Source organism: Salvelinus namaycush, chromosome 17 (genome assembly GCF_016432855.1).
Source record: "Salvelinus namaycush isolate Seneca chromosome 17, SaNama_1.0, whole genome shotgun sequence".
Taxonomy (NCBI): domain Eukaryota; kingdom Metazoa; phylum Chordata; class Actinopteri; order Salmoniformes; family Salmonidae; genus Salvelinus; species Salvelinus namaycush.
This window is the reverse complement of record NC_052323.1, coordinates 11436840-11454875: the sequence shown is the minus strand read 5'-3', so window position 1 is coordinate 11454875 and position 18036 is coordinate 11436840. Positions and strand designations below refer to the sequence as shown.

General features: G+C 40.7%; 1 protein-coding gene and 1 non-coding gene across 3 annotated transcripts; both read right to left on the bottom strand.

Annotated features, from left to right (window-relative positions):
* Positions 1–395: 395 nt before the first annotated feature.
* Positions 396–15398, bottom strand: LOC120062012 (small integral membrane protein 19-like). Of its 2 annotated transcripts, XR_005478376.1 has the most exons (4): positions 15152–15398; positions 14843–14967; positions 13844–13989; positions 396–891 (listed from the first exon to the last, which is right to left on the bottom strand). XR_005478376.1 is itself a non-coding variant. In XM_039011811.1 (3 exons), the coding sequence occupies exons 1-3, from the start codon at positions 15280–15282 to the stop codon at positions 13925–13927; spliced, it is 321 nt and encodes a 106-aa protein (XP_038867739.1). In that variant the 5' UTR covers positions 15283–15398; the 3' UTR covers positions 13191–13924. The 2 variants fall into 2 exon arrangements, 1 of the variants encoding a protein (XP_038867739.1); XM_039011811.1 differs by lacking the exon at positions 396–891 and having other exon boundaries at positions 13191–13989.
* On the bottom strand, positions 1557–1611 carry LOC120062600. Its single transcript, XR_005478420.1, has one exon. It is a non-coding gene; the product is annotated as a U7 small nuclear RNA (small nuclear RNA).
* Positions 15399–18036: the final 2638 nt, after the last annotated feature.

The window sequence follows — 18036 nt, the reverse complement described above, 5'->3', positions numbered from 1 at the left end:
TACTTGAGTAAAAGTCTATAAGTATTTGGTTCTAAATATACTTAAGTATCAAATGTAAATGTATGCTAAAATATATTTAAGTATGAAAAGTAAAAAGTACAAATCATTTAAAATTCCTTATATTAAGCAAAGCAGATTCCATCATTTCTTGCTTTTTACATTTTCAGATAGACAGGGGCACACTCCAACACTCAGACATAATTTACAAAGTATGTATTTGTGTTTACTGAGTCTGCCAGATCAGAGGCAGTAGGGATGACCACGTGTTCTCTTGATAAGTGCGTGAATTTGACAATTTTCCTGTCCTGCTAAGCATTCAAAATGTAATGAGTACGTTTGTGTCTCATGGAAAATGTATGGAATAAAAAGTACATTATCTTCTTTAGGAATGTAGTGAAGTAAAAGTAAAAGTTTCCAAAAACATAAATGGTAAAGTACAGATACCCCCAAAAACTACTTAAGGAGTACTTTGAAGTACTTTACACCAACGCCTGCAGGCCGCCAAAAACACTACGGTGAATAGGCCTACTACATAAAGTCTGCAAAAACATTACAGTGAATACTATATAGTATTTACTGTAGGGTTTTACAGACACAAGTGTTTTTGTGGACATTACTGTGGTATTTAACCTACTACAGTGTTTTTTTTTAGCAGATTACTGTAGTATTCTATAGTAGGCTATTTAAAGTTTACTATTAGTCATGGGCAGTTCGTGAATTATTCGTTATTATTGAAAGAGAAATTTTACTGACTCGAGAGTCATGATTAGTTTTCCCTGAATGACTCGTTATTTGTTGTCGTTCGTTTGACCTGCGTGTCGCAATGAATCCTATAGCAGGGTTATGCGCTCCACCGGATCAGCGGCTCCCGAGACATCCTCCGACCACCAACTGGAAAATAGATCATGCGGAAGAGAAGAAAAATACATGTTTAGAAAACTGATAATTGATCGCATGGTGCAATAATTAATGCAATGCATTGATTATTTAATGTTGTTGATGGCCACAGCTTTGTAGAACCAAAACGTACACAGCTTGCCTCTGCTAAACACTAGAGAACGAATCGTTTGTGTGACTGCTGCAGTTCGAGAACGATATTGTGCTCATCTCTCTCGCAGCAGTCAAGCAATTGGATTCCGCCAAGATTCGTTCACAATCTAGTCCGGTAGCGCCCGCAACTGAACCTCGTTTCAAAGATATCAATAAATAATGTTATTTGTATGCCTAGCAATCACAAATGTACATTGTTTGAATCACACTTTCATAAGTTTCAGTCAGAAACGACAGTTCCAATAAGCCTCCTATGATGAACAAGAGGCTTGTAGAATCATGACTCTTTCGAGTTTTCAGTACATCGCTTGCCATCATTCGATAGCTCTGGAAATTACTGTATCAAATTAACGAAATGAGTCGAAAGATTAGTTCCTTTAACTGAACGAGTTGAACAGATCTGAGTCAGTAAAAAGAGCCAAACTTCCCATCACTATTTATATATAGTATATACTATAGTAATTACTGTAGTATTGTTTATGTTTTATTATCTTTGACATAGAAATTGAGGCTTTCTTCGTCAGGAAACCTACTGGACAAATACTAAAAGAGCAAATGTTCCATAACCTGTAGGTAGGTAGAACTGTGGTTTGAACAGATAGAAAAGAGCAGAAGCTCTGAACTATAACCTGTAGGGAACACAATATATGGTCTATCCTTGGCATGTAGGTTTCTCATTCATGGGTGGCACACACTGGTATATGTGGGAGAGGAATTGTTTGGGTATATGCAAGTGAATTACTGTAGTATTACTATAGTTTTAAAAAACTTAAGTGTTTTTTGCAGACATTACTGTTGTATTTACTAGAGTTTTTTTATAATACTATAGTATTTACTATAGTATTCTACAACATTCTATAGTAAGTACTACACATGATCGAGGAATACTACAGTGTGTAGTATAGTATTCTATAGTATACTACAGTTTACGACATAATTATAAAGTAAAGTACTGTAGTATTTTTTCCTGTGGACTGGCTGGAATGGTATTAATGACAGACGACTAGCGACAACAATGACACAGACAACACTGTGTTCCCAGTTTGGTTTGATGTCCAAACCTGTACACGGTGTGTCTTCCTCCTCCCCAGCCATCATTAAGAACTGAGAGAAGACAAGAGTGATGCTATCATCCCAGGGAATTGGGTTTGGTGGTTAGGGGGGGGGGGGGGGGGGCTTTTTTAATTGAGTGTGGGGTGCAATAGCGGCTTGTGGAGTGTTGTGTGACAGGAGGTTAGCAGCGTTATCTCCACTGATCCAATGATCTAGGAAGTGATATGGAGCTGTGGGGATATTAAACCTCTATGTCTTATCAAGAGAGACGCACACACACCTAGGTTAAACGTGATATCCTGTTGTAGCCCCCTACACAACAGGTACAGCTAATACTCTGTCCAGCTTTGTATCATTGAAATTAGATAACCTCTCTCCCGGGCAATGTTTTTAGCTTTTGAATCACATCCCCTACCAGAAAGGAAGGAATTGTTCATTGAGAAGTTAATCTTTCTTTTTCCTTGCTCAGTTTTTGTTATGTGGATTGGTGATTTAACCCGCTGCGTATGGACAGACTGCCCACTGGGCACGGGCGTCAATTCAACGCCTGTTCCACGTTGGTTCAGCGTAATTTCATTGAAATGCCTCGCTCCAACCCCAATTCAGTTCAGTGCAATTCAATTCAATACAACTTTATTATTCTATTGACGGGCAATCAAACAGAACGGGCATAGCACTGCTTCTGAATTTCCCCATGAAAACAGTGCAGTTTAATGGAGGTGAGGCAGAGTGTTAATGCCATAAAAGTCCATAAAAGCCTAAAAGTGGTGTCTCCATTTGGGCTTGGGAAGCCAATTGCCGCCAGCGACGTCTTGGCTCCATCTAGCCAACCTGTTACCGTGGACTCCACTTTGAAACGATTAAGCCTGTGATGCCTTTGTTCAGTTTGGCTTTGATAAGCCTATGAGAACAGGGGCAATTTTGGCTTTGTAAAGCCTATGTGGAGTGGGTCCATGTTGGCTCTGCAGAAACTAAAAGCAGGGCTCCACGTTTCCCCTGATAAAGTGATCCTCATGGTGGCTGTGAACCATCCTTGGGGAGAGGAGAGGTAGTTACAGAATCATAATGGTCCCCTTTTGTCTCAAATTACCTCCTCCACTCTGGGCATCGTCCCCCTTTATCACATGTAATTGAATCACGGCGGAGCCAGAGGGATTCTCCAAAAAACAGTGACAAAAAACAGAGCCACGGTAGGAAGAAAGAGAACAGAGGAATTGTCTTTATATATACGAATCATTACCACTAGAAAATATAAAAAGGGCCAAGTTTTAATCCCTGGTATAGAAAAACTGAAGCATAGTGATATGAGATCTTTTCAGTTACATTCCTTAAGCTTCAGGTTGAGTCGGAAATGGCACACTTTTACCTTTAGAGTGCAATACTTTTGACCAGGGCCCATAGGTTAGTTGTGTACTATACAGTTCACTATAATTCATGTGTGCGTCCTATATTGAACTATGCTGCTGGAATCTGGGGTTGTGAAGAAGACAAAACGGATAACTCTATTCCAAACAGAGACATAAGATGTTCCCTTGGAGTGAATAAGCTTGCTCCAGGCCTTGATATTCAAGGAGACATGGGATGGGAAATAAGACAGAGGGGGGAAATTATTTGATTATGGAACCATCTTATCAATATGCCAGAGGGCAGGATAACAACCCCAAAAAAATCTACTGGGATAAAACATAACTACCCTTGGACAAAGGAACTCAATGACAAGTATGTGGACACCTGCTCGTCGAACATCTCATTCCGAAATCATGGGCATTAATATGGAATGTAACTAAGGGGCCTAGCCCAAACCATGTAAAACAGCCCCAAACCATTATTCCTCATCCACCAAACTTTACAGTTAGCACTATGCATTCGGGTAGGTAGTGTTCTCCTGGCATCCGCCAATCCCAGATCCGTCCGTCAGACTGCCAGATGGTGAAGCGTGATTCATCACTCCAGAGAAGGTGTTTCCACTGCTCCAGAGTCCAATGGCGGCGAGCTTTACACCACTCCAGCCGACGCTTGGCATTGTGATCGTAGGCATGTGTGCGGCTGCTCGGCCATGGAAATTCAATTCATGACGCTCCGACAAACAGTTATTGTGCTGACGTTGATTCCAGAGGCAGTTTGGAACTCGGTAGTGAGTGTTGCAGACGATTTTAACACGCTACCCGCTTCAGCACTTGGCTGTCCCGTTCCGTGAGCTTGTGTGGCCTATCACTTTGCAGCTGAGCCGTTGTTGCTCCAAGACGTTTCCATTTCACAATAACAGCACTTACAGTTGACCGGGGCAGCTCTAGCAGGGCAGAAATTTGACTAACTGACTTGTTGGAAAGGTGGCATCCTATGACGGTGCAAAGTTGAAATCCACTGAGCTCTTCAGCACCAGCCATTCTACAGCCAATGTTTCCCTATGGAAATTGCATGGCTGTGTGCTCGATTTTACACACCTGTCAGCAACGGGTGTGGCTGAAATAGCCAAATCCACTCATTTGAAGGAGTGTCCACATACTTTTGGCCATATAGTGTATTTAAGGAAGTTGATCTTCAACATATATTAAGAAACAAGTTATGATGCAATGTCAACCTGATCAAACACAAGTTAACCATTAGCTACAAAGAAAAATGGTCGACTGATACATGGCTAAAACCAAAACTCAGAACTTACAACCAGATCTAAAATAGCTATGATCCAGAACCCTATGTCACCTCTCACCTAACAAGAAGTCAAAGGTCCTTGTGTGCCCAGTTGAGAACAAGTATTGAAGTAGGTAGGTTCAATGCCATAGATGAAGAAGAATGGCTATGTACAGTCTGCAATTTTACGGGAGATCGAGAATGAACTGCACTTTAAAAACATTTTATTGTACTTCATATGATGATGTAAGAGTAACATGTTTGAAAGAATGCAGCGACAGACACCAGAACTATTCTGGAGTAGTGATGAAGAAAAACTTGAATGGCAATTCAGAAAAGAAGTGTTCCTGGTTGCAGATTTTGTTTCCAAAGCGTGCAAGACGAGACAAGATAAGTTGTACAACTGAAAGGTTTTTGTTTTTTGTATTTCAATTGTCTTCATTTCAGCAAGAATGCAAATGTGTATGTACAGTGCGTAATACATGTACAGTGCGAGTCAAAAGTTTGGACACACCTACTCAAGGGTTTTTCTTTATTTTTACAATTTTTTACATTGTAGAATAATAGTGAATACATCAAACTATGAAATAACACATATGGACTCATGTAGTAACCAAAAAAATTGTTAAACAAATCAAAATACATTTTAAATTCTTCAAAGTAGCCACCCTTTGCCTTGATGACAGCATTGAACACTTTGGCATTCTCTCAACCAGCTTCACCTGGAATGCTTTTGCAACAGTCTTGAAGAAGTTCCCACATATGCTGAGCACTAGTTGTCTGCTAATCCTTCACTCTGCGGTCCAACTCATCCCAAACCATCTCAATTGGGTTGAAGTCAGGTGATTGTGGAGGCCAGGTCATCTGATTCAGCACTCCATCACTCGCCTTGGTCAAATAGCCCTTACAGAGTCTGCAAGTGTGTTTTGAGTCATTGTCCTGTTTTTTAAAAATCCCACTAAGCGCAAACCAGATGGGATGGCGTATCACAGTAGAATGCTGTGGTAACCATGCTGGTTAAGTGTGTCTTAAATTCTAAATAAATCACTGACAGTGTCACCATCACAGCAAAGCACCCCCTCACCATCACACCTCCTCCTCCATGCTTCACGTGGGAAACACACATGCAGAGATCATCCATTCACCTACTCTGTGTCTCACAAAGACACAGTGGTTGGAACCAAAAATCTCAAATTTGGACTCATCAGACCAAAGGACAGATTTCCACCTGTTTAATGTCCATTGCTCCTGTTTCTTGGCCCAAGCAAGTCTCTTCTTATTATTGGTGTCCTTTAGCAGTGGTTTCTTTGCAGCAATTCGACCATGAAGGCCTGATTCACACAGTCTCCTCTGAAAAGTTGATGTTGAGATGTGTCTGTTACTTGAACTCTGAAGCATTTATTTGGGCTAAACTCTGAGGCTGGTAACTCTAATGAACTTATCCTCTGCAGCAGAGGTAACTCTGGGTCTTCCTTTCCTGTGGCTGTCCTTATGAGTCCCAGTTTCATCATAGTGCTTGATTGTAAGTTTCTTCAAGTGCATTCACAAAAACAAAGTTCTTGAAATGTTCCAGATTGACTGACCTTCAGGTCTTAAAGCTGTTCTTGCCATAATATGGACTTGGTCTTTTACCAAATAGGGCTATCTTCTGTATACCACCCCTACCTTGTCACAACACAACTGATTGGCTCAAACACATTAAGAAGGAAAGAAATTCTACAAATGAACTTTTAACAAGGCACACCTGTTATTGAAATGCATTCCAAGTGGCTACCTCATGAAGCTTGTTGAGAGAATGCCACGAGTGTGCAAAGCTGTCATCAAGGCAAAGGGTGGCTACTTTGAAGAATCTCAAATCTATTTAGATTTTTTTATAGCTTTTTTGGTTACTACATGATTCCATATGTGTTATTTCATAGTTGTGACGTCTTCACTGTTATTCTACAATGTAGAAAATATTAAAAATAAAGAAAACTCCAGGAATTAGTAGGTGTGTCCAAACTTTTGACTGGTACTGTATGTATGTAGGTATGTGCATATATAAATATGATCATTTGATTTGTATACACCAAATGCATTGTTTTATAAGCCCACGTGGGCTGGGCATCATGAAGATGCCTGACACTAATATTTTTTTCAGTTGGGATACAGCCTGAATTCAAACCAGGGTGTCTGTGGTGATGCCTCTAGCGCTGAGATGCAGTGCCTTAGACCGCTGCGCCACTCAGAAGCCCAAGAAAATAAATACATCTTATAAATGAAATAAGGCTTAGGTGCCATTTCAGACACAGCGTGGATTGATGATCCTCACCTCTCAGGTTATAATGAGACCGTTAAAGCCCTATCCCTCCGCCACCAGGACGATTACAGAGATTAAATAGGACCTAAGGGATTACACAGTCGGGGGATGTGTTACCGTGACGATGGGGAGGTGTATCATGTCATCGCAGAAAAGGTCACGAGGAAACAGGCTCAACTGGCTAATGGGACGACGCGATCTATGGCTCTGGGTGGATTTATCTTGTCTTGTCAATGCACTATGGCTCCTCTATCTAGTGACTAAGGCTGTTTTTGGTCATCCACTGATGAGGATAATGGAGGGAGAGGTGGAACTGTTACTGACACAAAAGAGTGAGCAGCAGTGAATGGATGAATGAAGTAGATCACAACGGCTGTCTTTACACAGCCACCCTATCCTTTCTGACTGTCCACACTCAGTCGTGTGACCCACATCAGATTTGCGCATTCATACTGCTGTATCCTCTGGAGTAGCACCATAGAGAATGATAGAGGCCTCTAGTGGCCAAAAGGCCATTTTAGCATGGGCAGTGCAATTGAGGGCTTCTTTTTTTAGTTTATTAATTTAATTAAACCATTTTTTTTTTTAAACAAGCACACATAAAACTTGAAAAAGCCATACTTGCACATGAGTAATATGATTTTAATACAGTCAACTGGGTGGGACTTGTAACTTCATCGGTTGATCCCTTCTGATGACCCTGTTGGAGTCATGTCCAACCAGGTCATCAGGAGGGATCAGCCAATCGTGACTACTTCAAAATGGAGATTGCCTCAATGGCACTGCCCGTGCACTCATAGACACCATAATGGGTAGTATGTAAGGATACACTCTCTATCATTCTCTATAGCTGTGTTCGAATACTCATACTAACCATACTATTTGTGAATTGAGTAGATTGAGTATATAGTATGCTTATTGGTCATAGTATGGATATAGTTAGTATGCCAAAAGTTCCCAGAATGCTCCGAGTTCACAAACGGACAATCTGACAATGCTCTGAATTTACAAACACCCAGAGTGCACTCTGAGCGCTTCTGGCACTCCAGATTGAATGTAAGAACACACCCTAAGTCATAAAATGTCTAGCTAGTAATTTATTATGCTAACAAGCTAGCAAGAGGTTGCATAGCAACAGCATCAACTTCCAGTAGACAGACGAAACGCTAGTATGCTAACCTGAAAGGTTACCGTTCGTTTACAGTATACTAAAATTAAATAATAGTATATAGTATATACTCATTAAGTATGTAGTATACAGTATATTAGTATGGGTATTCAAACACAGCTTATGAGTAGCACACAGATGCAATCGATCTCCCGAGTGGCGCTGCGGTCTAAGGCACTGCATCGTAGTGCTAGAGGTGTCACTACAGACCCTGGTTTGATCCCGGGCTGTATCACAACCGGACGTGATCGGGAGTTCATTAGGGCGGAGCACAATTGGCCCAGCGTCATCCGGGTTAGGGGAGGGTTTGACCAAGGTAGGCCGTCATTGTAAATAATAATTTGTTCTTAACTGACTTGCCTAGCTAAATAAAGGTTAAAATGCTAATTTCCTGTCACTGTTCCTTTAAATTTTGGGGTGGTTGTCGTGGTAACGCCAGGTCATGTGTAACCCCCCCCCCAAAAAAAAAATCTCTTCAGAGCATAAAAATCTGATCTGAGCATCCAGACAGATGTCGCATATGGAGGATGGGGTTTGTATCAGGATTCTGATCCACATATGGAAGTGGTATAAATCGGAAGTCAAAAGATCAGATTCAATGTGGTTTTCGGGCTGTTTACACATCAGGGAAAAGATCAGACATGCAAATAATGGCACTCAGGTTGCTGAAACATGCTGTGGGCATAACCATAACATTGAACACGCTCTTATAGCACATCATAGGATAATACCCTATTCAGCTATGGAAGAAAAGAACACCCATCAGAATAACTCACCTCAATTCAATAAAGCTAATTGATAGACCATCCATAGAGCATAATAACCATAACATGTACCACCCATCATATGATGCACACTACCCATAAAACACCAAGCTCCTTCCTGTCGCAGCCCGCGGCTGACGAGGCTGTGTGATTGGCTTGTCTGCTTTCTCTGGCTAATGAAGAGAGGAGCGGAGAAGACGAACGGTTAATGTCCAGTTAATATGGGAGACATTTTAAGGGGCTCAAGTTAAGGCTTGTTATATTACACGATAAATCACCTTACAGTAATAAAGAAGAGAAAGGAGAGATTGTCCCCGCTGTGTTGAAGAGTGGGGCCCCGTTCTAAGAGATATCCTCTGTCCAAGTCCACTCCAGATCACACGTGTGGGTGCCTGTGGTGTGTAAACGGGCGTGTGCATATGCATGCACAAGGCATAAGTGTTTGCATATTACTCCTAGTGTTGCATAGAAAAAGCTAGAAGATGATGATCTTAATTCATGACAAACATTTCTCAGAACTAGTACATTGCAAAAGTCCTGGGAAACTAGGAACATAATGTATTTAATACATGTCCCTGGGAGAGAGATTGTCTTGAAAGTCCCTTTCAGTTTGAAGAGGGAAAATAAAGAAAGTAATTTTCTCTGAACTGGCTCTCAGATGTAGAGGGTAGAGAGAGTGATCGCCCTAGGCTCTGGCCCACTTCCTGCCTTCAAAACAAACCAGAACCACCCATCTGTATTGTATTGTGGGAGAGAATGTTTCAAACTAATACAGCCAAAACACCCAGAATTTTTGGTCAGCTGCATTTGTTCCTGACTTTTTCTTATATAAAAACTAAATTACGAAGCTGTTTACTTTTCTCGTATTTTTCAAGGCGGCTGCTGTGGAGGTGGAATAAGAATGCGAGCTCGGGTATAATATGCTGATGTCCTGCAATACCATGATAACCATCACCATAAAGACTGTGTCGGGTGAGATTAAAATAGGCCAAAGCGTGCTGTCTATTTCTCTTTAATCATAACATCTCCACATATATGAAATTTTTATAAAGGAAGTGGATGAGAGGGGAGGATGAAGCAAGAGCAAGGTGAGAGAGAAAGAGAGCAAAATATTGAAGTCTAACTATTCTCCCACTTGCTGTATGATGCAGAGAGAGGGGGTGAAACAGAGAATTCATTGAGATGAACTAGAATCCCTCGAAGGGCTCTTTGGCTAACAGAAACAGATAGCATATTTCATTAGCCGCTCCAGGTGATGTATAACCACGGTGGCTCTTCACTTTTTCCACTGTGAGATTACATTCATTTATCAGCTGGGTTTCCTCTCCCTCTCGGTCCCTTCTTCTCATCCCCAACCCTCTCTATCCCTTAATTCCTCTCCTTTTCTCCTCTTTCTCTCACTCACTTTCTCTTTCTCCCCCCCTCTCCTCTCTCAACCCTCTCCTCTCTCTGTTTCAGACTGGTGTTTATTAATAGCTTTCTGCATGGTTGGAGACAGTTCATTGCTGGGAGATTGAGTCGCTGTGTTATCCCAAACCCAGTGATAAACTATTTTTAATTAAACCTTATGAAACAATATTGAAAACTACCGAGCTGTGCCTAATTTTTCCACCACCTAGCTAGCCACAAACGCCCAGTATGTGCGCACACACACACACACATATAGATACGTTGACATGCATGCACACACACACCGTCATTCTAGGTGACATGCTACCCTCCAAGTGTATTGACATGCAGGTAAACCACTCTCTCTTTTCTATCACTCTATCATACTTTGCTGAATGTCAAGGATACAACCCTACCCGCTTTCCTTCAGAGAAGAAACAAGAAGTGAATTTAATACGGTGACGTTTTAAAGAGCGGTGTGGATGGAACACCTTGGTCCTGGTATCGTTAGTCCACTCCTCTACTCTCCTTCTCTTGAACTCTTTCATTCTCAGAATGAAGTGAAGATTCTGAGTGGTTCATTTAGACCTCTCCCACTAACGACCTCATTAGTCCATTTGGTAATTAAGCAATTAACTCCAGATTAGCTATTGATTAATGTTTGCTGTGAATAATTTTTCTCAATGGGATAGTACTGGTTAAATATTAAACCTCTGGTAATGAGAAACTGATTGATTACATCAGCAGATTAATTAGAAAAGCACATGTACAATGGCTCATTATCTCGTTAACACACTTGTTCACATGATATAATCTTTTTTTGGTACTAGCCTAATACTATAGGCTAGGTGGCATTTGAGGTTTGTACCTTACGGCTCATGATAATACAGCAGATGACTCATGGGCATGGATTATCTCTCTGTTGATAACGGTGAGGCGGGGACATGGATTTAATAACTGCAAGACCATACTCCCATATTTGCCCAATGACTGTCAACTCACTTATTCTCATTTAAAATGGACACCAATGTTGATATAAATACACTATATATACAAAAGTACGTGGACACCCCTTGAAATGAGTGGATTCGGATATTTCAGCCACACCTGCTGCCGACCGGTGTATAAAATATGCACAGATATTCAATCTCCATAGACAAATATTGGCAGTAGAATGGCCTTACTGAAGAGCTCAGTGACTTTCAACGTGGCACCGACGTTGGATGCCACCTTTCCAACAAGTACATTCGTGGCCTGCTAGAGCTGCCCCGGTCAACTGTAAGTGCTGTTATTGTGAAGTGGAAACATCTAGGAGCAAGAACGGCTCAGCCACGAAGTGGTAGGCCACACAAGCTGACAGAACGGGACTGCCGAGTGCAGAAGCACGTAGCGCATAAAAATTGCCTGTCCTCGGTTGCAACACTCACTACCAAGTTCCAAACTGCCTCTGGAAGCAACATCAGCACAATAACTGTTCGTCGGGATTCATGAAATGGGTTTCCATGGCTGAGCAGCCTCACACAAGCCTAAGATCACCATACGCAATGCCAAGCGTCTGCTGGAGTGGTGTAAAGCTCGCCGCCATTGGACTCTGGAGCAGTGGAAACACCTTCTCTGGAGTGATGAATCACGCTTCACCATCTGGCAGGCCGACAGATGAATCTGGGTTTGGCGGATGCCAGGAGAATGCTACCTGTCCGAATGCAGTGTCAACTGTAAAGTTTGGTGGAGGACGAATAATGGTCTGGGCTGTTTTTATTGATTCGGGCTAAGCCCCTTAGTTTCGGTGGGAAATCTTAGCGCTACAGCATACAATGACATTCTAGATGATTCTGTGCTTCCAACTTTGTGGCAACAGTTTGGGGAAGGCCATTTCCTGTTTCAGCATGACAATGCCCCCATACACAAAGCGAGGTCCATACAGAAAAGGCTTGTCGAGAACACTTTTTGGATGAATCGGAATGCCGAATGCGGGCCTAATTGCCCAACATCAGTGGCCGACCTCACTAATGCTCTTGTGGCTGAATAAAAGCAAGTCCCCGCAGCATAGTTCCAACATGTAGTGAAACACCTTCCCAGAAGAGTGGAGGCTGTTGTAGCAGCAAAGGGGGGGGGGGGGGGGGCAACTCCATATTAATGGCGATGATTTTGTAATGAGCAGGTGTCCACATTCTCTTGGTCATGCAAGTGTATATAAATATAGATTACATCTGAATTTCAATGAAGTTGGGGATATTACCAATTTCTAACCATTTACTTTATCTGTGCTGCTTGTATTTCACTAATAAGTCCACAGGTTTTTAATTACAGTGGGACAATAGTAGAGTATCCTGAAGTAGTCTCTGCTCAGAGTTACAGCAACAACAAAGGGGTATGCACACGACAAAACTGAATAAGCAAAGATTCAATGCACACACACACAGCCCTATTTAGAATAGGTAAGGATCTGGCCCTGCGCTCCAGTCGTTGATGTATTGATGCGTTTAATCAGTGTGCCATTTCGCCGCCGCGAGGAGTAATCATTTTTCCATTACACTACCTCCGAAGGACGTCCACACACATTTGTTTGGCCTCTTTTGTGTTGTGTTTCTGGGCCACAGCTTTCCTCTGACTCATGTTTTATTTATTTATTTGATGGATTAGAGGCCCAGCTTTTCTGCTAGGCCCCTGATGCAAAATGTCACCTTCCTCAATCACTGCCTCCCAAACACCTACCCCATCTTTCTCTACAAAACACACACACACCCCAGAGCTAACTTTCTGCTCTGAGAATTGTGCTATTAAATGAATTATTACAAAAGAAGTGGAGTGAGGAGAGAGTGAAATCAAGAAAAACTTTTAAATTCCTTGGTCCTTCATTGGTCCCTTGTTTTTTTTTATTATTTTGAACCAGAGTAATAGCAATTCATTTCCTTTTTAGAAAAAGCAATTGGATTGGGTAAAAGTCAACTTTGACCCTCTCAACACTTTCCCAGCAGTAATGCCATAATAAGGAATCTATAGGAGGATCAGAAACTGGGAAATGAAACAGTTCTTGACAACCAAACATGTATATAGATATGCTAAATGAAATGGTTATTGTTGTAATATACTTTTTTTTTTTACAAGTTTAAGACTTATTTGAATTGTCACTGTACAGGATGTACCGTGAACACTGGATGTAGGTTCTCCTAAAACCACTATGGGGCGACAAATCCACACATAATCCAATAAGGCATTGAATAAAATACAAAAATTACTCATAAAATACATAAAAAAGGCAAAAGAAATGCAAAAACAACAACAAAACACATATGTTGTAGGGGGAACATCCAGTAATTCTTCATATCCAAATCCATTATAGTCCTTGTTTCAAATCGTACAGCAACAATTGTGCAAACACAAACGATTTGACGACAGTCTTAAATCACAGAAACCTTTCTTGACCCTCGACTTCCTCCTCCTTGGTACCCATGCCCTCTTCAGGAGTGTAGTAATGATCAGACTTACCAAAGCCAAAGAGGCTTAGGGATGGAGAGACAGGGTGGAGCGGGCAGGCATGATGATGGGCCACGCTACCTTGTTGTAGTCTCATTCCATAGAGAGCTGAACACTCTCACTCTGGCCTTGGTGTTGATGCTGGTCAAACTTCCTCGCTGTTAAGAAGGCATAAAGAAGTCAGAATTATACCAATTTAAACAGTGGGATTGATTTATTTTAGAAGTGATGTGTGAGCTAAGAGTTTATTAGTGAATGACACAGCTATTTGATAAACCAGAAATATATTTGACTTGAGTGATTAACAGATTTGAGGTCAGTTCCTAATCTTGGACAGAACAATTCTTCTAGATACATTTTTAGATGTTAAATATGCATTTGACCCCAAGCTCTATCATAAGTGAGCACAAGTCTAACATTGATTGACGCATTATTCTGCAACAGCACTGAGACCAGGGCCGTTCCAGGCATAAGCGGTGGCTTGGTTGTACATCTGCCATCTTTCTCTTGATACGTCAGGCACTGACAGTCACTTAATTAGCCATGTCAGCTAACAATGTTTGGATTGGTAGTTAGTCTAGCCAGGTATCTAAATGTGTAGTAATTATGGTCAAATACCATGCCCGGAGGCCCTGACCTCCAGGAGGTCCACATTGATTTTGTTAGTGATTCTCACTTAAATATCATATTAACATGGCTTAAGTCATTACAAAATGTGTACAATTGCAGAAAATGTGTTATAAAATGGCAAAAATGTCTCTCCACCTCTTGGCAAAATAGGAAGAATTGCAGGAAATGTGCTGTAAAACCACAAAAGAAGTATCACTGCCCGATAGCAAAATGAGTAGAATTGCATGAAATTTGTAATAAATTTGCAAATCTTTCTCTTCGCCCCATGGCAAAATGTGTAGAATTCCCTCCACCGTCAAGGGGGGCAACTAAAATGTTTTGCGTCTAGCTTAGGGCCCCCAAAAGGCTAAAACCGGCACTCACTGTGACTGACAAACTCACCAAGAGAGTACATCTCCAGCTGCTGGCGGAGTCTCACTTTCTGCAGACTGTCATAGAAGTTCGGTTCGGTCGTGGCTCCAGCTGTGGGGGGCAGAGCGAATATCCTCATAATCTTCCTCTTATTTCTGATGGGGAGAAGAGGAGGAAAGCGAGTGAGACCCAACAGCAAACTGTCAGTCATGTGCATTAGCTGGTTGGAAGCAGTGTAACAGCAAAGTGTATCAAAAACATGTTATTAAGCACACATTTAGTTCAAAAGACTCATATATGTATTAACAGTCGGCCGCAAAAAACAAAGGAGCCTCTTACTTTCTAGCATACATTAGCAGTCCGAAGCTAACCAGAATGACGAGCAAATAGACATTGGTGGCCTCATTCCACGCCTCGTGCACGGAGTAATCCAACGATTCCTCGTTCGTCATCACACCATGACCGCCCATTGCGATCAAACAAATTGTGAGGTATGTTTCTATTTGTATAAACGTGTCTAAAAAATAAAATTCAATACATCGAGATTTATCTGAATACGACTCATACGACGTAAACAGAAGGCTGACGTCGTTTCCGGAGTCGAATACTAGACAGTGATTGGGTTTTCATCCTCACAAAGACCACCCCCGATTACTTTTTTCAAAACAGGAAGTAAGTGCATTGCTTATTTATTTATTTTTATTTTTCACTTCTCTTAATTATTTTATTATTATTATTTATATATATTTTTAATTATGAACACAACAAATACAAAAAAAAATGAAATATACAAACAAGAGTATATAAACCTAACAGACAGGGGTATTACATATCAAGATTCGTTTTCAATTTGTTAAATACTTTTATGGTGCGTGTTGCTTTTACATTTACTGATCATTTCAAAATACAATTTAAATTCTATCTTAAATCATTTGAAAAGGAGTTTGTTCTCTGCCCACTTCATTTTATGGATAAAGAATCTTTCATGAAAGATAAACAAATTAACAATGAAAGTTAAGTCAGGGTCCATATCATTTGGATCAAAATACAACATAATATCAGTCTCTTAGATTAACATTATTAGTCGTTTCTTTTAAAATAAAATCTTCTAACTCACTCCAAAATCTTCTGACATAAGAACAGTCCCAAAATAAATGTGATTATTGGTGTCGTAAAAATGTTGGCTAGCTGGTTAGCAATTAGCATGTTGACATTTGAGTGGAAATACTTCTACTATCACATTTTTGATAAGCATTTTAGTAGAAACAAATACTTCCCATATTATCGACATACCCAGTTATTAGCCATCTTACTATTTTGTTCAATTACAAGATATATCCGTTTAATTTTGGGAAAAAAATAAAAAAAATACATAACCCACCCTCAAATCCGAAATGTTTATGATAGTTGACTAGCCTTCCTGTTAATTTTTTTTAATCATTACTTGCCTGAAATCCATTAGCCACATTTCAGAGGTAAAAAGTGGTCTGTCGTGCAGTCAAATTTTACAATATACAGCATATCCCACAAAGTGTGTGTGTGTGTGTGTGTGTGTGTGTGTGTGTGTGTGTGTGTATATATATATATATATATACAGTTGAAGTCGGAAGTTTACATACATTTAGGTTGGAGTCATTAAAACACGTTTTTTAACTACTCCACAAATGTCTTGTTAACAAACTATAGTTTTGGCAAGTCAGTTAGGACATCTACTTCGTGCATGACACAAGTAATTTTTACAACAATTGTTTACAGACAGATTATTTCGCTTATAATTCACGGTATCACATTCCCAGTGGGTCAGAAGTTTAGATACACTAAGTTGACTGTGCCTTTAAAAAGCTTGGAAAAGTCCAGAAGATTATGTCATGGCTTTAGAAGCTTCTAATAGGCTAATTGACATCATTTGAGTCAATTGGAGGTGTACCTATGGATGTATTTCAAAGCCTACCTTCAAACTCAGTGCCTCTTTGCTTGACATCATGGAAAAATCAAAAGAAATCAGCTAAGACCTCAGAAAAATAATTGTAGACATCCACAAGTCTGGTTCATCCTTGGGAGGAATTTCCAAATGCCTGAAGGTACCACGTTCATCTGTACAAACAATAGCATGCAAGTATAAACACCATGGGACCACGCAGCCGTCATACCACTCACGAAGGAGACACGTTCTGTCTCCTAGAGATAAACGTACTTTGGTGCAAAAAGTGCAAATCAATCCCAGAACAACAGCAAATGACCTTGTGAAGTTGCTGGAGGAAATAGGTACAAAAGTATCTATATCCACAGTAAAACAAGTCCTATATTGACATAACCTGAAAGGCCGCTCAGCAAGGAAGAAGCCACTGCTCCAAAACCACTATTGAAAAGCCATATTACGGTTTGGAACTGCACAAGGGGACAAAGATCATACTTTTTGGAGAAATGTGCTCTGGTCTGATGAAACAAAAATATAACTTTTTGGCCATAATGACCATCGTTTTGTTTGGAGGAAAAAGGGGGAGGCTTGCAAGCCGAAGACCACCATCCCAACCGTGAAGCACGGGGGTGGCAGCATCATGTTGTGGTGGTGCTTTGCTGCAGGAGGGACTGGTGCACTTCACAAAATGGATGGAATCATGAGGAAGAACAATTATGTGGATATATTGAAGCAACATCTCAAGACATCAGTCAGGAAGTTAAAGCTTGGTCGCAAATGGGTCTTCCAAATGGACAATGACCCCAAGCATACTTCCAAAGTTGTGGCAAAATGGCTTAAGGACAACAAAGTCAAGGTATTGGAGTGGCCATCACAAAGCCCTGACCTCAATACTAAAGAAAATGTGTGGGCAGAACTGAAAGGAGTGTGCAAGCAAGGAGGCCTACAAACCTGACTCAGTTACACCAGCTCTGTCAGGAGGAATGGGCCAAAATTCACCCAACTTATTGTGGGAAGCTTGTGGAAGGCTACCCAAACGTTTGACCCAAGTTAAACAATTTAAAGGCAAAGCTACCAAATTCTAATTGAGTGTATGTAAACATATGACCCACTGGGGATGTGATGAATGAAATAAAAGCTGAAGTAAATCATTCTCTCTACTATTGTTCTGACATTTCACATTCTTTAAATAAAGTGGTGATCCTAACTTACCTAAAACAGGGACTTTTTACTAGGATTAAATGTCAAGAATTGTGAAAAACTGAGTTTAAATGTATTAGGCAAAAGTGTATGTAAACTTCCGTCT